Source organism: Oryctolagus cuniculus, chromosome 6 (assembly GCF_051225735.1).
Source record: "Oryctolagus cuniculus isolate XC-2025 breed Fujian yellow rabbit chromosome 6, ASM5122573v1, whole genome shotgun sequence".
NCBI classification, from domain to species: Eukaryota; Metazoa; Chordata; class Mammalia; order Lagomorpha; family Leporidae; genus Oryctolagus; species Oryctolagus cuniculus.
Window position 1 is genome coordinate 115,909,369 of NC_142872.1, and position 24,644 is coordinate 115,934,012.

The following is a 24,644-nucleotide window of genomic DNA, read 5'->3' on the forward strand; positions in this document are numbered from 1 at the left end:
GGTACTAAGAAATATTTCCATGCACAGGGTATTGAATATATTCTTCTGTTATTGCATGCATGTCTTTTGCATTAAGATTGGTATTAAGCGTGGAATGAGTTTTGTTTGTAGTGTGAGGTAGGCCCTGTGCCAATCATCTTACATTTACCCCTCTACATTCATTTAAAAACAATTGTTCCCCCTGTTTTTGGCACAGGAATCAGACCTGACATGCATATAGAAGTATGATGGATTTAGTTGAGGTGGAAGGATTTCTTTGTTTGCTAGTGCTTAGGTGTTAATATCCTACATGCTAGATTTGTGACCATTATTACTGTGAGTACTCCAGAAAGTCTCTTCAGAACTACTCCCATCATACTTTCTTGTTGCTGTTTTTCCTTCTTTTTCCATGCTATTATTGCAAGAATGCCAAACCTGGGACAGATTTTGTGTGTATTTTGTGCTGAATAACTTTTTCTAAAGATAAATTGTAAGAAAATTCTTTTTTCTCATATTCCTCTGGAAACCTTCCATAAAAAATATTTTACAATATCAACTGGGCAAAAAAAATTTTCAGATATTTGAACTTTCTGAAAGTTTTTTGTTTGTAAATGTGAATGCCAGAGATACCCCTTTATTCCATAAGTGATCTAATACAAGTAACTCATTTAGTCAAGTTAGATTCTTTAGGCTGTAATAATTTGATCATTCTATATTTCTACCTGGATTGATTGTGAATTACATGTTAACTAATACTTTGGAGAGTAAACAAATACAAAATATTTAGTTTATTTTCTTCTTTATTTATACTTAGTAGTTAAATTCAGTTAATTTCGGTGCTTGCATTTATACACTAGAGGCAAAGCCAATCTACCACTCACATTATTTGTTAAATTTTTTTTGACAGATCACTTTTCTGTTCATTCTTGAGGGAAAAAGCTTACCTTTTTGTTATTTATGAACTGAAAAATAAGTGTTGAATTTATAGAATAGGGACATTCAAGCTGACCCGGAACCATCATTAACTTTTTGGCGATAACTTTATAATACATAGACACATCTCTCACAGCTCTCTGCTTCACAATCTGAGAACTAAATTGCCAACTATTACATATTAACTATATCTGGTTATAGAATGTTCTAGCTACAAATAGGTGGAATTGACTTGGATGTGGGTCAAAGAATGTTTTAGAATCTTCCTTACTAGATAAGATAAATGATTACATTAGCATTTTTCTTCAGATTTTTTTAAAACTCATTTGAAACTATTTGCAGATAGAAATAGAACTATTTTGAATGCTGATCTCAATATGAAATATAGTTCACAGAATACACAAAAATATTGATGGTATAACATTCAATAATCAGGATGCTATGAATTTTACATTAAAATTCAATTACATAGTAAAAAATAGAGTTGTTATAGCTACAAAAAATATTTTCAGAGGCAGCAGATACCCTTGGTGGAAATGAACACTTCTACATAGAAAGAAAATCCAGGAAGTATGCAAACTAGACACCAGGATACTCAGTATATTAAATTTAATCAGATTACACAGAATATGACATGAAACAGCAGTTTACTTGAATAAGCATAATCTGCAACATGTGAAAACAGTTTAGAAAATGGACTAAGGTCATACTCTCTGATGTTAGGTTTGTGGAAATAAAGACATAGAATCAGACAGATTTATGTGTCATCTGGTGCTGTCTTCTCTTATTACCAACTCAATTTGAACCAATAGTTTAATATGGATTCAAGCAATAGACAGTTGTTGATAATAAACTAAATCTTCTACTGTGTGACTGTAACCACATAAAGCCACAATTAACTTCTATTTCTTGATATTTTGGTGAGTATTTTAGATGTAAAAGCACATTCTTTCTAACAGTTGAAAATATAACTTTGAAATACATTTGTGGGACAGTCCTATGATTATTTAAAATAAAAATGCTTTTCATATATAACTCTCTTACTCAGTAGCAAATGTCCATTTACACATCAAAGATTAGAATTTCAGAGATTAATTCTGGTGGAATTCTTAGGGAAATCATAGTGCCCAACTGTATTTATGAAAGCAGAAATATGGTAGGTTACTTTTGTTTTAGTTGGGTGTACTGACTGGCCTAAGCATAGACTTTCTCTTTTTCAGTCATATAGTTACAAAAACTGTACATTACAAACAGTATAGAAACAAGCTGAAAAGAATGTGCCACACATCCTGGATAATTATCTATATGCAGTTAAATTTACAGATATAAAAGAAAATACAGCCTACTCCCTTATAATGCACAGTTATTTTTTAGATACAATGTGTCACTAGCAAGTAGCCACCAACTCTAGTTGTCTCCAGCACAAAGAATAAGAGCAAGATCTGTTCGGTAGAGCTTCCCTCCATCCGACAAAGCCATTATGCTCTTCTTGTATGTTGGAATATTATTAATATCCAGTTCCTGTGTAGAACATAGATGGCATTAAGGAAGTTAATTAGCCAATGACAAGTGATACAATGTGAGATGAAACCTCCTTGTTAGATCAATCCATTAAAAAAAGAGTTGAAGGGGCAGGCATTTAGCCTAGTGGTTACCACACTCGTGTACCATATCAGAGTACCTGGAGTTTACACTGGGCTCTGGCTCTTTATTCCAGCTTCCTGCTAATGTAGACACTGGGAAGCAGCAGGTGATGGCTCATGTAATTGGGTGCCTGCCACCTGGTTTGAGTTTCCAGCTCCTGGCTTTGGCCTGGCCCGGATCAGGCCATTGCAATCACTTGGGGAGTGAACCAATGAGTTGGGAGTTCTATCTGTGTGTGTGCAGTTGTGTGTGTTTGTATATGTGCATGTATCTATGTCTCTCTGTACCTCTCAACAAAATGTTTTAGAAAAAAAGAGCTAGGTTAAATACTTAAACAAATGTGAATAATCACAGGTTGTTGTTTTCTTAAAACTATTTATCATAGTTACACTGATGTAGGCCAGAACCAAATCTAGTCAAGACAGGTAATGTACTTTTGTTCCTCTGTAAATATTTTAAATAGATTTACAAAATGGATGTGTGGTTGCCTCAAGATAGACCCATAAATTCTGCCTAAGAAGTAAGTGGCATGTTAACTGAATTACCTGTTTATTCTTCTCACACAGATCCTTCAGTAAGGCATCCAGTTCATTTTCATCTATGTACCCATTACCATCCTGGGGGATGAGAAAACAGCAAACAACCAACACTATGGACAGTGATGGTAGGGAATGAAGTAAACTGCCAATCATTAGAGTACCCAGAAATCGCCCAGCCATGAAAAATACTGTATGTCAGGCCCTCACAATCTTTAGCTGCTCCCAAGTTACAAAATGAGTTGCTTCTCACTTATGTCACATTTATAAAATATCTTAAATATTTTGCAATACTTTTATACTTCACATTTTGCCTTAACAGTATTGTCTCCTATTGAAACGGGAGTAACAAAGTCAGTCACAGTATGTAAGAAAGTCATCATAAATATATTCATCTGGTGAGGATGGGTGCCAAGACCTGGGGAAATGTCAGGGGCCTGATACCACACCAGGAAATGGCAGATGATTGAGAGCCCATGTCTTCACCAATGAAGAAATTGAGGCTCCAAGGAGTTTTGTATCTTGTTCAAAGCCTCAAAGTCAATAAATCACAGTGTGGGATCTGAATCAAGCTTTGTATCATATAGGACATATCATAATACATTTCCTAGGAAAGAATGAATTAGTTGTATGACTTTAAAGCCCATTTTTTTTCAATATGAACCTGAAGTCTGAGATTTTTACTTTCCCCTAGTGAGCATTTTCTAAATTCTCAAAAATCAAATTATAGACAAGAACAAACTTTTAAGGCATCCAAATGCAAAAGGAAGAGGTACAAAATTGTCCATTTACAGATAACATGATTTATATATAAAGAAAATCCCCAAGACTGCAAAAAAACCTCTGAATTAGTAAACAAACTCAGTAAAGTTGCAAGACAAAATACCAACCTTCAAAAGCCAATTGTGTCTCTGTACACTAACAGTAAACTCCTAAAGTATTAGACAAATCCTGTTTTCAATAGTACACCAAATAATAAAATACTTAATATTATGGATTGAACAGGGACTTAGTTTCCCAAACTCAGGCAGATATCTAAACTCTAAAGGCCTAATGTTAAATGTTGATGGATTCAGGGTGGAGACTAGGTCTAATAATGGAGTTCCAGTGGGAGATCTTTAGCTATGTGTGTGTGTGTGTGTGTGTTTGTGTGTGTGGTTCTTGCCAGAGGACTGTTTCTTTACTCTGAGTTTATCCTAGCTTCTCTCTGCTTCCTGGCTCAGTATGTGATCATTTGTCAGCAGCCCCTGCGCTACTGCCAGCCTTCTCCAGGCACCAAGCTAATGGTGCTGCCAGGTTCGGAACTGTGAGCTTGTAAACTGTGACATGCAATAAACCTTTTCCTTTCTGGGAAGCTCCACTCAGGTATTTTTAGTAGAAGTAACAAAAAGCTCGTAACACACTTAAGAATAAAGGCAATTAAGGAGGTGAAAGACTTGTATCCTGAAAACTACAACTTGTATCATTGAAAGAAACTGAAAATGATACAGGCCTGTGAAAAGACCTCCTGTGTTACAGACTGGAGAGGTCAATATTACTAAATGTCCATACTACTCCAAGAAATCTAAAGATTCAATGTGATCCCTTTCCAAATTCCCATGGCATCTTTTTAAAGGTACAGAAAAATGATACTAACATTCATCCCACAGGAGACTCCAGATAACAAATTTGAGAAAGAAGAATAAAGGTTGAAGCCTTATGCTGCCTGGTTGTTTCTGGCATAGAGACACTCAGACCAATGCAACAGCAGAGGGAGCCCAGAAATCAGTCTACATGTCAACAGATACTTGACCAAGGATCATCCCTTCAGCAAATGGTGGTGGAAAAATGAACATCATATGCAAAAGAGTGTTACTGGATCCTTAGGCTTACACAAGAATTAACTCAAGATGTATTAAAGATCTAAATGCAAGGCATGAAACTTTAAAATTCACAGGGCAGGGAAAAACTTTACGACATTGGTCCTATCAATGATTTTGTGGATCTGAAATCATAAGCACAGTCAAGAAACACAAAAATAGACAAGTGAGACTACACCAAGCTAAAAAGCTTTTGCCCAGCAAAGGAACAATCAACAAAAGGAAAAAGCAACCTACAGAGAGAAAATATTTGTGAGTTATATATATCAGATAATGTGTTAACTTCCAAGGTGCACAATGAACTCACACAACTCTATAGTTTTTAGTGAAATACCTAATAATCCAATTGAAAAACATGAACTAATGACTAGAACAGACATTGTTCCATAGAGGACATACAGATTGCCAACAGGTATATGAAAGATGATCAATATCACTGACTGTCAGAGAATTAAAAAGAAGATACAATTAAATATTAATTCATAGCTTTTAGATTGTATATTATGAAACAAAACAAATGTTGGTGGAGATTTGAATAAACTGGGTGGAGCATATGACTCGGCTGTTGAGACACTGCTTGGGGTGCACACTATTGTTGGGAATCCCAAATAGTGTGGGCACTATGAGAAACAGTAATTAAGATTCCTAAACAAATTGAAAACAGAACTACCATATTATTTAGCAATTTCAGTTCTTGGTATTTAACCTGTAGATTTGAAATCAGGATCTCAAAGAGATATTAACACTCCAATATTTATTGTAGCATTATTCACAAAACCAAGATGTGGAAACAAACTAAATGCCCACCAGTAGATGAATGAAGAAATTGTGATATATGCATATACACACACAGAGGAATATTTTCTGCCTTAAGAATGGGCATTTTTGCAATATATGACAATATAGATGAAACTTGAAGACATGATAAGTGGAATAAGTTAGTCAGAGAAGAACAAGTATTGTAAAATTTAACTTAAACGATGTTTGTACAATAGCTAAACTCAAATTGTAAATACAATGGTCATTGCCAGTGCTAGGGGAAGGGGAGCTATTAATCAATAGGCATAAAGTTTCAATTATGCAGATGAATTAGTTCTAAAGATCTGCTGAACAACACTGTCTATGGTGAACAATACGATATTTTACACTTAAAATTTTAAGAGGGCAGATCATGTGCTGTTTTCATCACAATAAAAAGAGAGGATAAAAAATGAATTTTTACCTGATCATATAACTCAAAAGCCTTATTGAACTCTTTCCCACACATTTTGATTCCCTAGGAGACAGAGAAGAGAGTAAATGTTAAAATGCTTACTGTATTTCAACATATTTCCCTTGACAAATATCTCACATTCTATCTTTTCAAGGAAAGTATTATTTGCTGTAGAGAAAAAAATTAAATACCTGAAATTTAAGAAGAAAATTCTCTTGCACTGGTAGTAACCTTTTGGAAGAAAAACATATGAATAAATTGGTTTTTGGAAAGAGAACAGTTTATTATAAGAACTTATGTGCAGTTCCTAAACTTACCTGGCCATCTCAGTTAATTCCAGCTTCCCATCATTATTTGAATCAAATAGTTTCAGCTGAAAGACAGAATGACATTATTCTAGCCATTGATGAATGATTTATTTAATGAAGGACATGTACATTCAAAATAAAGCAGCTTGAATTATCAAATGAATATAAAACTTTTTGAAACTAGCATTTTTTAAACTTCTAATGCAACATTTTAATTTTGGAACTTGAGTTAATTGCCAAAGCGTGTCAGAACAGCATGGAATAGCCAAACAGAGGAGTAGTGATCTTAGCTAGACTTCAAAGCTACCATCATTTCTTCTTCTTGCAAATATATTTGTATGTGTGTCCAGATATGGGAGGGCTGGAGCTTTGCAGTACATGGCACTTCCTAAATCTTTCCAAACAATGTTATGACAATAAAAATTTAGTTAACTTCATAATTTTGGAGCAAAAGAATACAAACAAAAGCAATATACAGATAACATGAACAGAGTCTTAGAAAATAGAATTCTTGCATAATTTTTAATTGGGTACAACATATTCAGTAAATCTTTGGAACTCTCCATTATACTTACATACTCATCATGCACCATGACCCAACCTGACATGAACACACTTATGCTTATTAGAGAAACATCCACATTTTTAAAAGTAGCAATTATTGCCATGTTAGAAGAATGTAGTATAACTACAATGTATTAATATATAATATGTACATTAAAAGAACACTAAATAGGTCATAAATTCTGATATTGTCATACTATCTACCAAGATCCTGGACAAGTAGATCACACAGTTTAGCGCCCATAGGGAAATATTTACCCACATATATATTTAAATTTTAATTAGTTCTTGATTAATTTGCTTCCTGAATTTGAACTGGTTTATGACATTTAATCAGATATCCTGGGCCAGTCCAACAGGGGAAAAGTCCCATTTGAGTGGCTTTTGAAAGGTTGCTTAAAATTTCTACCTGGAAAGGAGATTTGACTTTAAATAGATATCCCTTAAGGTAGGAACAAAATAGAAAATTGATAAATGTAGGTTATTGTCCATTTCCCAAAAGCTAATCAGAGTTTATATCTGCCCATTGTGGCACATAGCAGGCAAATCTACCCATTTGTTTGCTAATGTTATTGTAAATGGACATATGATGAAGAATTAAGGAGGCCCCATGAAGATATTTTTGGTTATTTTGAAACTCAAGATTAGTCCATCTTTAAAACAATTATCACAGCTTTGTGAATAAGGCATAAAGAAGTCCTAGTAGCTTTTTTATCCCCAGAAAGTAGGTTAAGGTTGAAAGTAAACCTCAGTTACATCAACTACAATCAAGTCCTTTGTAAGACTGTTTCTCAGGAAAGTGACAAATTCTAACTCCTTCATTAGTCTAACAAAACAGCAGCTTTTATAATACACAACTATGGTTTCTGGGTTATTTATCTGAATCCAAGTTGTAAGAATTCACAGTTTCCCCACAATACTTGAAGCATTTATAAATGCTTCAGGGTCTCTAAAAAGTTCATGGAAAATATACATTATTGAAAAACTCTGCATGGGTTTCAAATGTCTCTTTTACCAAAGTCAACTTATATTTTTTTTCCTTTAAGAATTGAATTATTTATTTGAAGATCAGAGTTACACAGAGAGAAAAAGACCCGTAAAGAGGGGTGGGGAGGGAGGGAGGGAGAGATCTCCCATCTGTTGGTTCAACCCCTTAAATGGCCACAATGGCCAGGGCTGGGCCAGATTGAAGCCAGGCGCTTCAGGTCTTCTGGACCTCCCATACAAGTGCAGGACGAAGCACTTGGGACATCTTCCACTGCCTTCTCAGGCTATCAGCCAGGACCTGGATTGGAAGTGGAGTAGCCGAGTCCTGAACCAGCACACATATGGGATGCCAGCGTTGCAGGCAACAGCTTAACCCGCTATGTCACAGATCTGGCCCCTCAACCTATCTTTTATTTCCATTTTCCATGATATTTTTTAAATTCCCTAGAGTATTTTGTTGGGGGCAAAAAAAATTGTAACTAATACATAGCTTTTTAACAATATATATTTTCCATGAACTTTTAAAAGTACCCTTATGTATCTCCTGGAAGTCCTAACCCTGTAATTAGTCAAAATAAGAAAATATCACCTATTTGAAACAAATTAACTTCATGTGAATTGGCTTATTGTATTTAGACCACATTAATCTATTTGTTTATTTGTTCTCAACATATAAGATGCCTAAGCATAAAGCAATTTTCTTGATTCTATTATCAATATTCTATAATAGATCTTGGTTAAACTATTTACTATAGCATCAAGCTAAGGCTATATTTGGACTTCCTCACTGATAGCATCAGCATAATAGCCTGAAGTAAAAATGGAAAGAAAGGGGATCCATTATAAGTATCTTAACGAATAAAATAGCTAGAAGGCTTGTTTAAATTCTTACACAGCCTATCATTTTCTAATCTAGAAGATAAATAATAGATTCAGAACCTCCACAAAAAGTGAATTTTGGGTGATATAAAATATAACTTACAAATTATAAATTATGTAATTCAGTGATATATGCCCTAATTTCTCAAGAAAAAAAGTAATATTTCGATAGATAAAAATTATATAGCTCCACAGAGAGGCAATGCCCATATGTTGAGCCTGGAACTTAATGCCTGCAGAACTCAGCATTACAAGATGTAAGCATCCTTTACAAATGAAATGATACCTGTGTGCATGTGATGCCCACATCATGGTTTATTTATTTCATCCTGTGTAGCTTCAGGAATTAGTAAGAACACAGTAATATTTTATGAGCTCTTAGCTACCATCTTTTCACAATCAGTCTTACCATTAGGTCTGTATACTCAGCTAATTTTGTGTCATCAACCGTCTTGTTTGCTTTTTCCAGCAGATCCTTTAGAAAGTTCTGTTGAGATCAAGAACACTCAGATAAGTGACATCGATTATGCATATAGTCTGCTTCCACTTGAAATAGAACATTCAAGGAATACAAAGAGTCTTTTTGTGAGGGTAGAACTGGGTGAGGAGAGGGCCCTGGATGCAATATTAAATCATTGTGGCAATGAATGTGCCAGTGACAGGTACAGTATCTTAATTTTACTGAGACTTGATCCATCAGAGACTGAGCTATATAGAATTTTTTCAGATTTCAACAAAAGGACTATCTGGATTATGCACCATGTAAGAATCTGAATTAAAAACATTAAAACCCAGCCAGCTCAAGGGATGCCTTTCTATCTGATATCTGGACAAGTCTTTATGTGACTATTTTGTAAGACACTTAGGGCCTTTCTCTATATCTCTGTAACATGCTTGAAAAATAATCAGTAAACCAGATGGAGAGATACCTCTAATTTCAAATGCACTTTCTGTTCTCACAGGCTGTATTTGTATACTAGTTTATGGCCAGTATGAAGCTCATTTCTCCAAAGTGTTAGTGGCTTTTAAACTTGATGTAGTCCAGAACACTTTGGTTAAAATGCCTCAGCTGACCACTCACTTGAAAACAGGTGCCTACAGATGATGTCATCTAACCCTTGAAGGGTACACGTTAATCACATTGAAATAGAGATTAATGTGGGAAAGAAGAAAAAAGATGGTTTTTAACTTGACAGTTGGAGCTGAGGACTGAATTTCATTTTTTGTTTTAGAGAGACATAAATCAATAAAAGCTTTACAAAGGTTTGGCGTATAAATGATAGTGAAAGTACTTAAGTATAGAATAGTCTTTCATTTTATATAGTGCTGTTCATTTGCAACTCCTTTGTTTTCTCAGAAAATGATTTAATGTAATTATGGGAAACTCAGCAGATACCGTGCCCAGTTATTGTTGAAGGATTGGGTTTCTTTGGTTTAACAGTGGTTTATCTCCTTCTGAAATGCACCCATTCATTCACTCTTTTGAAAGAAGGAGACTTTTTCTTGGTTTAATAAATTTATCTTCACCTGAAACATTCCACTTCAAATCCAAAGTGAAGCATGGAAAATTCAAAGTTATCTGTTGGGGGTGAATTTTATTTTTGAGCCTTATGAGGCTTTTGTCAGAGATTAATTGGGTTAAAAAGCCTCATTAGAGACTAAAATGGTGGTCACAAAAATAGCCTGGGAGAAACCTAGGGACGCTGAGATTCAAAGTCGTGTCTGAGAGCAAGCGGTGTTTTACTCTATTATGGGTCTTAAAATTAGCTTTTTTGAAAGATCCATTAAAGAAGAATGCCAACTTATCTTCAGAATTCTCTAGGGAGGAGAACTTCTTTTTAGAATTTCTTTCTGAGAACAAAATTTAGAACAAAGGAGGAGACAGAATATTTCGAGGTCAGTATTGGAAATGAGCTAAGGTTTTCAGTATGAACTTGAAAGGATTTTTAAAAGGTTTTTTTGTGTGTGTCTAATAGAATAAGCTCTGTCACCTTATGGGCTCTAGATTGCTGAGCTGCAAGTTTATAAAAGTCATTGTTTTCAATGACTCCACATTGAAAATGTTATGGGGCAGGCATTTGGCCTAGTGGTTAAGATATTGTTTGGGACACCAGCAATGTCAGAATGCCCAGTTTTCCATACTTGCTCAACTCCTGATTCCAGATTCTTGCTAATGCACACTTTGGGAGGCAGCAGGTGAAGGCTCAAGTATTTAGATCCCTGCCATCCTTGTGGGAGACCCAGACAGAATCTCTGACTTCTGGCTTCATTATGCCCCAGCCCTGGCTATTGCAGGCATGTGAGCACTGAACCAATGGACGGGCAACCTCTAGCTGTTTGTTCATCTATGCTTGAAATAAATAAAATGAATAAATTTTTTTTAAAAAGCTAAAAATGTTTTCACTTTCACAAGGCTGTAGTTGAATAGGAAATATCTAAACTATGTTAAACTATGATTAGGAAACTGTTTAACATTCATGTTTCCCCATGTGGTGGAAGCAGTAGATCTCAATGAATGAAATTTGAAAGCGTGTAGTGTTACAGGAAAAAAGCATTATTTAGTATTATTAGGTATTGTAGGTCCAAATTTATGTTCTCTTCCTTTGCAGTTCTGTAACCTTGAACAAATTTTGAATCTATCTGAACTTCAGTTTCCTTGTTGGCATATTTGGAATGATCATACTTGCATTGCAAAGTCTTCTGTGAAGATTAATTGTAAATATACATTTCGAGCACCAAGTACTGTGCCTGCCACATAGTAGATGCTCAACAAATATCAACTTGCTTCCCTATTAATTGCTTATATTCTGAAGTTAGAGAAAACTGCAACTTTTGGTCTGAAATGTCTTGGGCTGAATAAAAGGAAATGAGGTGAAAGATACTTCCATATGTGCTAGAAAATTGAGTTCATTAATAATACAATTTACCGTGTCTTGAATTTAACAAAATCTTTCATGTACAACATATCCCCTGAATTTCACAGTACATCTGAGAGGAAGGTATTGTCACTCCAGTATTAAAGATGGAACAAACAAGAACATTGTAGAGATTTAGCAAGGTGAGACCTTATTTCAGACCTGTCTTTGCCTTCTCCTCCTTTTATACTTAACTGTTTGTCCCTCATATGACATGAATTGGTAAATTCATTTTCAAAGTGGCAGTTTTTCAAAAGTTTGATTATATTAGGGTTTGGTTGTTATTTTTATTGCTCAGAGGCAGTGGGTTGTGTGGCCCTCAGAAGATCACTAAACATCTCTGAACCATTTTCATCACTGGGGTATTACTAATTTATATAAGATTATAAGCAAAGTAGTTGGCATACATTAATGTGCAATAATTTGTTCTTTGTCTTTTTTGAAAGAGAAATATGTATATATATGTGTTTAATTTGTAAAATAAAAATTCAATGAAAGGAATGGCTTATTGGGCTTTTATATGGTTCTGTGGCTATCTGCCTTATATAACAATTTGTGTACACCAGAAAATGATATTTTTTTGTATTACTGAACAGAGTTTCAAGAAGCACTTAAAATCTCTTTTTTGATCTGCTACTTCATTAATGATGTGGAAGAGTGGGTGAAAATGTGCCATTGCTCAACATTAGTTTCTTCAGTGGGAGGTTTTTTAAAAAGCTATGAAGTTCTTAGCAGTTCATAATTATATTTGAAAGGGGAAAAAAGTAGCCCAAGTTTTTATTTGCTTACCTTAAGTTCCTCAGTTTCTATGAAGCCACTGTGATCGGTATCATATTTTCTCCATGTCTGTAAGTAATTTTGGATAAGGAAAACCAAACATGTTAAAAATCATTTATTTTCCTAAATTCCACAGTGAAAGTGACAAATTTCTTATACCTTCATGAATTCCTCACAGGACTTCAGCTGCTGGCACCGGAAGAGCAGCAAGAAATTCTCTTCTGTGGGTAACACATGGGCCAACTGGAAGAGATTGAGAAAGAGAAAGTGTTTGCAAGGGGCTTGAAAACAAGTCTCTGTCATCACCTGGTGCTTAGTTTGTCTTCAGCATCTTCCCTAGGAAAAGCGGGAGGGGAAGAACATCAGCGTCAACTTCCTCTGGCTGATACTTTGTTCTGACAAAGTGCCATCATGTTTTCCAAAGCTTGTGGGCTCTGCAAGGCTTGGTTTTCCTGTTAGTGAGGTGGCAGCAGCAGGTATGTGCTCAAACGGGACCAACATCTGTCCTGCTGGGCTACAAGCAGGTTCATCCTGTTGCCCAGAACCCTTCCCATGATCTGTGCCACAGATTCCAAAGTGCCTGGAAGAACATATGTGGAGCCAGTAAATTTCTTATGAAATGAAATATACTGTGAGAAATGTGAATGTAGGAGAAGGCAATGAAAGAAAAATTGGATTTCTAAGTCTGAGGGGAAATTCTACTCTGAGATATGAAAGAAGATAAACTGAAGATGATTGTGAAGCAGTGGAAAGGCATAGAAAAGACAGTCCACAATGACAAGTGGGAAATCAAACACTAACAGAAAAGTTGCTTCCAAATTGTTGGTTTCTGCTAACAGAACATCCATTGCTTGAACCCTGGATTAAGGTGTTTTTTTGTTTTTTTGTTTTTTTTTTTTTTGGTTTTGTTTTGACAGGCAGAGTGGACAGTGAGAGAGAGAGAGACAGAGAGAAAGGTCTTCCTTTTTCGTTGGTTCACCCCTCAGTGGCTGCTGTGGCCGGCACACCGTGCTGATCCGAAGCCAGGAGCCAGGTGCTTCTCCTGGTCTCCCACACGGGTGCAGGGCCCAAGCACTTAGGCCATCCTCCACTGCCCTCCCCGGCCACAGCGGAGAGCTGGACTGGAAGAGGAGCGACCGGGACAGAATCCAGCGCCCCCACTGGGACTAGAACCCGGGGTGCTGGCGCCGCAGGCAGAGGATTAGCCTATTGAGCCATGGTGCTGGCCTGGATTAAGTTTTTAACATCACAGCATGACTCTAACAGTTCCCCTTCAACCTCACTTCATACCTTCAACACTCCTCTTTTCTTTCTTTCTTTCTTTTTTTTTTTTAAGAATAAAAGTGTTCCTGATCCCATTTTCAGACTAGCATGATCTATGTGTTGCGTACAGAGAAGGAGAGAGCTGGACTGATGGCCCCACTGCAGACGTGAGTTCTATTTCTGGCTTGGCTGCTACTCCCTCTGCCATTTCCGGACCTCAGTAGCCTCTTCACTAAAATAAGGAGCTGAAATAGAAACCAGTGTTTCTCAACTGTACGAAGTCAGAAATGCCTTCTGTTGGAATCACTGCATCTCTGCATCAAGGAATGAACTTATCCCCATTACATTTCATCTGATTTCTGGAAGCCCATGAATTCCCAGAAGCAGAGGGATGGGTCTTCATCCCTGGACTTTATGTTAAAAACCTATAATCTAGATCAACCTTCAAGTCTATATGAGTTTTAAAAACTCTACAATGTTACATAAAAGATTAACACATCTAGTTTTACAAATTTCCTTCTTTTAAGATCCATTCAAAAATCTAAAATTTAATATAAAACATCACTCTACCTTATAAGTAAATAATCTCATCTTCTTTAAGCTATAAAATATGTTTCAACTTATTTCTATGTTTGAAAAAATGCCTCAAATTAAACCATTCAGTTTATAAGCACTGCATATTAGGAGTGAGACTAAAACTGGAAAGTGGCACAAATATCTTAGAATGTTTAGTCTGACCCAATTAAAATATTCTCTTATTTATTTAAAAAAAAGCCAATAGTGTGATTAGACAATAATATACCTAAAAGGAGAAAGTAGGGGTATAGTATTTGCCAGTAATTTTCAAAATGTGATTAGATTTTGATCCATAAACACATTTAGATCATGGCTCTGTATATGTGTGTGTATGCGTTTTCTAGGTCTCTTGTTAAAATTGTGATATACTTCTGTGACCTCTGATTTTAATTCATTTGAATTCTGAATCATAAAATCCTATCCTCCAGAAATACTGTAATTCAATTTAATTTCAAGTCCAAATAATTCAGTTGAGGATGCTAAGGATCAGAAACTTAATGACTTGACCTGGTGATTGGCATAAATTGAAGATCAGTTTAATTTGATGATTATTAGAAAATTAAGTTAATAACATGTTTATTGAAAATAATAATAGAGGGGCTGGTGCCATGGCTCACTTGGTTAACCCTCCACCTGCGGTGCCGGCATCCCATATGGGTGCCGGGTTCTAGTCCCGGTTGCTCCTTTTCCAGTCCAGCTCTCTGCTGTGGCCTGGGAAGGCAGTGGAGGATGGCCCAAGTGCTTGGGCTCCTGTACCTCATGGGAGACCAGGAGGAAGCACCTGGCTCCTGGCTTTGGATCGACATAGTTCTGGCCGTGGCGGCCATTTGAGGGGTGAACCAATGGAAGGAAGATCTTTCTGTCTCTCTCTCTAACTCTATCTGTCAAATAATAAAAAAATAATAGAATGATTTGGTCTCTTCTTTAATCTTGGACTGCAAATATGCATTTGTTGGAGATTTTTATATGTGACATCAAGATAGTCTGGGCATGATAGACAATGTTCCCAGTCATGGAACATTAAAACACCATCTTCTTATAGAGACCTCTTTCCTCCTTGCACATGGGATGCTGGTGAAAAGTAGCTAAAAATTGTTCTCAATAGTAGCCGGATACCAGGTAACTCAGGCCTAGAGAGTAGGTCTACACCCAAAGCTAAGAGGGAGAGAAAAACTTGGAGAAAGGACAGTAAAGGATTGGGATGGGAGAGGGTCTCTGGTGGAGGGAGAAGCTTCATGCCCTCAAGCCTTTGGTAGAGCTCTGACTTGCCTTTAATAATACTGTCTTGCAGAGGTACTGGAGGGTGTTTTTATCAAAAACTCCAAAAGACGTAGGAAGGAAAGAAAGAATGATTCAGGAAGGAGAAAGGAACAAACAGAATAAAATAAAAAGCTTATGTCTCAAGAGGGGGAAAATATGTTAGAACAGAAACTTCAAAGCACAGATTGACTAATGGATCCTGCTGGCAGTTAATATTTTAGAAAACTCTGTGTGATACCGAGTATTTGGCCACGTTATATCATGGTTGTGTATTAGTATAAGCATTAATTTAATAAAAAGGACATCAATGATACTAATTCTTCCTTTATTTATTTGTATGTATCTTTGTCAGATACTACTTAATAAGTTTGGATGAATCTCCCCCTAGAACATTCATTTCAAGAAGGTGGAAAATATTTCTAGTTTGCCTCCTGTGAATATCTAGAGTGGTGCCCAGCATATTATACTCACACTCCTGAAAGAAATTCTTGTGGATTTGCCAATAGTTCTACTTCATGAAAAATACCTACCTGAGGGGCTGGTGCTGTGGTGTAGTGGGTAAAGCAGCCACCTGCAGTGCTGGCATCCCATATGGGCACCGGTTCAAGTCCTGGCTGCTCCACTTCCCATCCAGCTCTCTGCTATGGCCTGGGAAAGCACTAGAGGATGGCCCACGTCCTTGGGTCCCTGCACCCATGTGGGAAGACCTGGAGGAATCTCCTGGCTCCTGGCTTCGGATCGGCACAGCACCGGCCATTGCGGCCAATTTAGGAGTGAACCAGCAGATGGAAGACCTCTCTCTGTGTCACTGCCTCTTCTCTCTCTGTATAACTCTGACTTTCAAATAAATAAATCTTTTTTTAAAAATTTCAGGGCTCCTTCTTTCTCCAGCTGTGGCATCTAAGAACTGCTTGCAATGTGCCAAAGGTCTTTTATGGAAGATGTTAAGAAGGGCTGCTTTAGTCTCAGATTCGTAACTCACTGTTGTCCAGAGGAGTAGCCACTATTGCCTTTTCTTAGATTGTGGGTGATTTTTTTGTTTTCTGGGCTGCCTGCCTGCTTTTTTATGAACTCCCTATACCTTTTATAGGTTGCAGACGAGAGTGGAGATTATCAAGGGTATAAGTGGAAGGCCGATAGCTGTGGCTGCAGACAGATCCCTCAGAGATGCTCTTATGAAATTTTGCTGCTTGCTTTGAAAGTGTGGAAGCAAAACTTTATTTCTACTTATCTCATTTACTAGTCTATACACAACTCGAGGATAAAATCTACATCTTATTTTCTGTTTCTTTGCCCAGCAGCTACACAAATTTCAGTGTATACTTTACTGAAGCAATGAAGGAAGGCTTTTGATTATGTGTCTAGAGTCAGTGTTAGGCTGTAAATAAATGTAAGTAAAATTGTTTGGAGAAAATTTGAACAACTTATTACTGAGCTGTGGATGGGGTTGTAGTAGGCATTGTGATATCCTTTCAGGTGTGGGGTATGTTGCTGTGTGCTAACCCCCCTTGAGAAATTGCTTGGGCTGAAGGCAGCTGTGTCTCCAAGGAGACTGAATGCTAGAACTGATCCACATGTATCAAAAGACCAACCCTCTTATTCAAAAACTAGGTATCTCTGAAGGGTCACCCCTTCTTCGGAGCAAACTGTAGGACAGTTGAGGTCTCCATTGAGACTGTATCACACCCTAGCCCCTTCCTCTTTCCAATCTTATTCTCTTCATTTCCCTTCTACAGGTAGTGAGCACATGAATTCTTGCTAATTTGAGTTAACCTCCTCATTGCTATTCTTTTACTTAGATATGCTTCCCTGGGAACTCAAACCACAATAGGGGTCTTTAAATATTCCTTCTGTTTCTAGCAGATATGAAGCCTTTGCCTTAAGGTTTACAGTTGGTTGGAATCCTTTGCTCTTTCTCATCTAGCTACTAAATGCTATGAACTGAAATGGCTGCTGAGGATTCAGTCACTGCTAGTAAGAGCCTTACAGAGATGCAGATAACGATTTTGTTTTTTCCTGACAGCTTCAAAGCAAGAGATGAATACAGTGACAAACCTAAGTACTAGATGTGAGAGAAGTACACACAAAGGGCAACCCCATTAGAGGTATAAATCGTGATATGGCTACTTGGAAGTGCAGCTGAGGCATAATTACTGACACTTTATAAATTGTATAATGACATGCAAATTTTTTTCTTAATATTGTTGCTGTAAATTTTCCTCATATCTTCTTTTCAGCCTTTATTACCTTCTTTGTCTTATTCTGTCAACTATACTCATTTCTCTTTGCTAAAACAGAAACCCCTTTCTTTCCTGTAATAGCTTCTCATCCCAAACTTTGGGGAAATTTTTGGCATCACACCTCTGAAACAATGCATCTGCTATGTGACCCTCCAATCTCTCCTTAAAGTTAGACCTCAATAAAAGTCATAAGTGACTAAAATATGTATAATAATAGAACCTGACTTCAAAATGTTCATCTATTTTGTCCTTTTGAAAATGTAAAATCCTTGTGAACTGATCCATACTTTAATTGCACAACCCTCGTTGTCTCTGAAGAAATGAACTAAAATAAATGGCTGCAACCATTGAAGTCCTTCAAGGTGAAATATGTCATATGTAACATGACAATCTTTCCTCTGCTAGAATTACAAAGTATGCCAAACTGAAATAGCCAATCTGTAATTTCACTGATGTCAGATTTCCAGACTAGTTTTGAAGAATTAGATTTACTTTATTTTATTTATATTCATTTAAGCTTTTTTGTTCTTGATTTCATATCTTGATTAGCTGTCCTCCATGTCAGTTTATAAGTCCCATTACTATTAATTTATCTACTTACATAGTAATGAGTTACACATGGGCAAAGTGGAAAGTGCATACTCCTGGGAAAATTTTTAATTACAAAGATAATAATAGTATGCCCTCTCTTAATTCTATTTGTAGAAGGTGTTTAAACGTAAGTATATTTAACATTGGCATCACAAGTGTCCTCATAAGATCAATTATCTGAAAACCAGGTTATTCCTCTTAATCATAGGTAAATTATGACCAAATGTTCTTGAGAGTCAGAATACTTCACAATCTAATACATTGAGCATGCTACAAGAATAATATAATTATGCTCATAATTCGGCATATTTTAAAAATGACTTTATTAATTTTTCTAGACAAAAGCTTCCACTCAATTTCTTTAATAAATTGCAGAATTAAAGAAAGAATTCAAGATACCACTAGATTTTGGAAAACTAGAAGGGGAGCAACTTTTTTCACAAACTGAAATGCAGAATCAATGCATAACCAAAGTTTTGCTTTCTTGATTCACAAATAAAAAGAAGTTGTTTTCCTTTGGAAAAGTCATTGTCAAAGATTTGACACCCATTATCTTCACTTTTAGAGACTCAAAAGAAAAATGTACCTATGGACACATCATAAAATATTCACTTTAGTGAAGTTCTAAGGCTATCTGTAGATTTAAAATAGATTACCAAAACCAGGATACAGCATTTTAGTGTGACATTGTCATTGACCTGCAAACATTTCATATTATATTTTAACAGAAATGTCTACTTTGCTAAAAGATAAGATACATGAGTGAATCAAATACTCGGACACTTTACTGAGCTGATGCTTGGTGATTTAATGTGGTGGATACTCATCCTGAAGTTGGGGATTTGTTTATCTAACCACACCTGTGTCAGCAAACAGCTGCACGACTAGAGGCAAGTCATTTCATCTCTCCAGGGTCTCAGTTTCATAATGTATTAAATTTAAGCTCTGTTTAAGGCAAAAACTCATAGGTCTGTTTACTTCTATTTATATACAAAATAGACAGTAACACATTACTTAGGTAAAATATATCTTTCTGAATGAGTCTTTCTATGACATATTTGACTTGGATACAACCTCAAAAGTAAGCTCATTTATTAAATCAGGCAACATGTAAGTTTCTTACCTCTACAATTCCTATTTTTCCATCATCTCTCTGCCCATACTGATCCACAAAAGTTTTCATCTCAGGTGATAATTCCTAAAATTATAAAAAAGCAGGTAAGAACTTTGTAAAAATACACAATTATGCTTGTGATCTGTTAATATTACTTACTTTACAGGAAAACCAAAATGGAAACCATTTGGAATTATGTATGTTGATGAACTGTTATCATGCAAATTAAAGATATAACTAATATATGGTATTTATTAGTTTCAAGTGAAAGTTATAATCATCATTTTTTAACCACTATAACTGTTTTTGAAATTCTTTGATAATGTATTTAGAATCATTCAATTAATAACATTTAGGGAATGAACATTGTTAATAGACATTAAGTATTATTTGTTCAGTAAAGTTTCTTTTATATTATTGCATGATTTTTTTCCTGTTACAGGTTCCTTATTCTACAGTAATGTTTTTTTCCATAGAGAGTAGTAATATGTGATTTTGCTTTGGACAGCAAAAAATGTGAATGTTGAATAGTATTCACTTAGTAAGCAAGGAATGTTTCCAGTATGAAAGAAGCATTCATTGGCTAAATAAGTTAAAACATTAAATATCAGAAAAATAACTCTTAGGTAAAACAATAACTTGACAAATCTGAATTCATCACAGACAATGTTGATGACCTTACTTTAAGCCATTGTTTATATGCTTAAGATCTTTGTCTCTAGAGTAACTTGAGGAACAGTTTTCCAGGGTTACTCTGTTTCCATTTATTTCTAAGATTATGTTCTTTCTCCCATGTATTTTAGTACAATAAAATACTCAAGAGTGATGAAGTGAATGCTTTCTTTGTATTCAACTTGTTTTTAAATCTGTTGTATTAATTATATAATCTGTTTTACATATTGACAGATTAGAAAGCTATGGACTATAAAGTAGTGATCTGACATAGACCTAGTATTCAGGAAGTTCAATTTTTACCCTTGGGTCTCTAACATAGCCCATTTAAAATAGCCCTGTTGCATTAACTGAACCTATTTAAAATAGGTCAGCCCTTACTAATGTCCCTTTCTATGTCCTTGGGAAAGCAAATTAAGGTCTCAATTTTCATCATAACTAGCAATATGGTGGTTACTGACAACACGTTTGCTCTAGGGATAGGTAGATTAATGTAATTTAAGGGCTATATTGAGGCTAAACATCATTAGTGGATAGGTTGATATAATTTAAGTGCTATTTTGGGGCTAAATGTCATTACCAATAGTACTTAGAAAATCTTTTTGAAATCAATGTAAATATCTTTAGTATAATTAAGGTAATATTTTGTAACTGAACAATTTAATTATATTTTAAACTTAAAAAACTCTGTTGTAGGTAAATTGAAATTTATATGATTACGTTTTGTTACAGGAATAATTGCAAGAAAAGAATCATGTTTATCCTATGACAATAGTGGAATTGTCAGTCCTTATATTTTTAAACATCTAACTTAAAGTAAACAAAAAAACCAAAGAATTCGTTCTTAAATATTAAAACTATGTAATGCTACTGGTTTAACTGGCAATCTTCACATTCAGTTTGTGAAATTTCTGGGTGACAATTGTGCCCAAATCTATTTTTTAAAGGATGCAAAGCATATAATCATCATCATCACCAATTAAACATCTATAAAAATAAATGCAAATTTAAAGGCTAAATACTATATTAGTGGAAAAAATAGTTTCAGAAATTTATGGTATTGTTATATTTCATTGATGCTGTATTCACTTAGTGAAATTTTTGAAATTTTACATTATGAATATAAGAAGCTAAACAATGTTTCCATTAGTGCAATGAAATCTGTTATCCTATAGTTAGAAATGCAAAGATTTGGGTCAATCTTGATGTCTAAAGAGAGATAAAAATATGTAAAAGTAAGCTTATTGTAATGGGGCCAATGGTATAGTGAAACAGATTGAGTCGATGAGCCTCTCAATCCAGGTCTTGAGTTAGATTTTAACTATTCAAAACCCACATAAATAAGGACTTCAAGTACAGGGACTGAAGTACAGGGAACCTTGATAAAATCTCATGCTTGTGCTCAAATTTAGTATTATTGGGTTATAATAAAATAATTGTAGCAACACGCATTAGTCAGTTAAAAAAAGGCTCTAAAATTTCTAAAGCTCTAACACAAAGGCATTATTTACAAAAAGGTACAAATACTAAAACAGGGCAAAAAATCATAAAAGATCTATAGAACTCATGAGAATTTCTAAGATTAAAATAAATCTCAATATTAAAATTACTTCAGAAAAATTAAAATATCTCCTAGTTGCTGGAAGCATCTTCCAAGTTTAATTCTCAATTTTATGGAAACTAAGACTTTCCAACCACATATTTTAAATATAGATTTTTAAATGAGGACAAGAATTGCTTCTATTTAATTATCCAAAGATCCACAGAAGTGTAATGACAGTACTATGCATATTTATTTACATAGAAGATGGGAGGAGGGGGAGTATGTAAAACATTTTTTGTTAGATCTCATTCTATTATACTTTTAGATCTACATTATGTTAAGTTAGGGTAAAACAATTCCTTGAGCACAATCTGGTTTAAAGTCAATTTGGCCAATGATTTTATCAATTGATAGTTCTATAATGCATTAGAATACATTTAGAGCCCTCTAGGATTCTTTGCAAGATGTTATACAGGGATAAGTATTACACAATTTCCAACTTAGATAGAACAAAAAGATAATACTATCAATAAATTATATATATAAATATTACTCATTACTAGAGGTGGTGATTTGCTATATAATATGTGCAGATAAGTATATCATTAATAATGAAAAAATGTCATTGTCACTGTAGTCAAAAAGGCCAAAGGCTATAAACATTTAAATTAGGGCAAATCCAACACTACCTTCTGAAAGACAATCTTACAGAAAACTCTAATAGATAAAATCCTTAATCCTTAACAGCCATCTCATCTGTGTGAAGGGTGGGTATATCTTTTTATGCTGAAAACATTTTTCTAAACTGGCTAGTTAATGTCCTCCAAAAGCCACTTATAATTAGTAAGAATGTTCATTTGTTTAATTAACTAATGGTTTAAATAATAATAAAAAAAACTCGCTCATTTCAAAACACCATTGTTTACCATCAGAGGATCTCTTTCTTGTTTTGTATCATATGCAATTCTTTATTTTACTTTTAACTTCTCCGATTTTGGAGTTTCTAGCCTTTTTACTGAAATGGAGACTTCGTCTTGCTAAACTGAACAAAGTGCTAAAGTGAGGAGAGTCAACGCAAGAGGTTTTTCTTATCTCCGCAACAAAATCAACATCACAACCATTGTAACTGGCAATAGAATCAGATTCATAACCTGCAGATCTGTTTCCTGACCACCAAGGGGCAGAAATGCATTTCTACCCCTCTTCTTCTCACACAGTAAAAGAGAAGTTAAAAATTATCTAACCGAACTCAACGGCAGAGGTGGTTATCTGGGCAAGATTTCATGCACCCACACTTTCCTTTTAGGAGGTATAAAAGCTGTACAGTGATAAAGTATTTATTTTTAAAGCTCTGATTTTAGACTGTAAGGCTTTCCCCGTTAGGAAATCCCCCTTCCCCGCTTTCTCCATCCCTCCCCCCTTTCCTTTTCTCTATGCATTTGGAAAGGCTTTTTTTTTTTTTTTAATTTTATTTTCTCTTACTCTTTTTTAGCCTATAAACGTTTACATTTCCTGGAAAGCATTAGACCCCGCTGGCTCCCTATGAAAACACAAGAATGTTTATGTATTTAGAGTCGAAGGTCTTTCTCTTCCTTCACAAACTTGAACATACCAATCCAGCCTTCTTTCGCGCCTGCTGGAGCTCCTGGATCAAGTTCTGCAGCTCCATTCCCTCCAGGTAACCACTTCCTGCAAAGACAAAGAGGCACGCAGGTGTCAGATATCTCATCCGACTTTCTTTCCCATTTACTTTCCAAGACAGCTGTCTTTCTGGCGACTTGATAGACTCTACATTGATTAACCAGCTGAGGGTACAAACTCGGCTCTCCTCCCGGTTGTCAAACTTTAGATCCACTGAGGACAAAGGAAGATGGTTAGGTGCTGAACGCAGCCATAGAAACTTTGGGGGGCAGGGTTCCAGATTCCTTGCTTTCTGTCTTCTACTATTACCATTCCTGGAAAGCCAAAAGTTTAAGTTTGGGGGATTATAGAGAAGCAGAGCAAAGTTTCACGTTGCCAGTCCGGGTTGATAAGATTAGGTGAGGTCTGGGGGTGGGGGAGCAGGAGTAGGGAATAGAAAGGAGGGAGATAGGGAGGAGAGAGAGTGGGAAGACGAATGCACATGGGTCTGGAAATAGTTAAAAAAAAAAAAAAGGCAGATAATCACCATCAGCGTCGTAATGAAGCCAGATCTCGAAAAACTGTGAGGCTGTGATCAGGGATGATTGCAGGTGGGATTCTGCCATCGTACAGCGGGGAGTGTGTGTGCGGGTATGGATGAGTGGGTGTGAATGTGTCCGAGAGAGAGTGGGGTGAGCGGGGACCTCAGTGAGTGCGAATCCAAGCTGCAGGGGAAGACCTGAGCGCGGGGGCTGCGGGCGCTGTCCTCGGTGCTGCTCGGCTCGCGCGTTCCACCGGAGTTCTCTGCACCCCGCACCCAGTTCTCAGTATTTATCCCGACGGCCTCAAACTGGGCCACGCCTCCTCCTGCCTCCCATTCCTCACTCCCCGCCTCTTGCTCTCACCAACCTTCTTCCCCTCCCTTCCAGTTTTCGCCTCTCTTCCCCGGAAAGCTAGCGGGAGCAGGAGTTTCAGAGTATTCGAAGCAGCAGGTGGTGGGAGATCCTTAGCTCAGAGATTGGTTGCTGAAAACAGACCTATTTCCCTTCACATTCTCCTAGTCTAGGAAGAATCTTATTCCTGAATATTATACCTGGTGAGGGTTTGATTCCCAAATAAAAGGGGAAAACTGAGACAGGAGACCACATTTATGATGCCTATATCTGCCTGC

General features: G+C 36.0%; 1 protein-coding gene across 1 annotated transcript; it reads right to left on the minus strand.

The window, feature by feature from the left end:
- Positions 1–1,504: 1,504 nt before the first annotated feature.
- CALB1 (calbindin 1) lies at positions 1,505–24,276 on the minus strand. The gene is given in 11 exon segments (NM_001082112.1): positions 1,505–2,433; positions 3,102–3,173; positions 6,174–6,227; positions 6,356–6,395; positions 6,482–6,537; positions 9,312–9,389; positions 12,607–12,663; positions 12,754–12,837; positions 19,648–19,722; positions 23,466–23,542; positions 24,021–24,276. Coding segments are annotated over 11 exon segments (786 nt in total). The 5' UTR covers positions 24,100–24,276; the 3' UTR covers positions 1,505–2,319.
- Between the last annotated feature and the right edge of the window lie 368 nt (positions 24,277–24,644).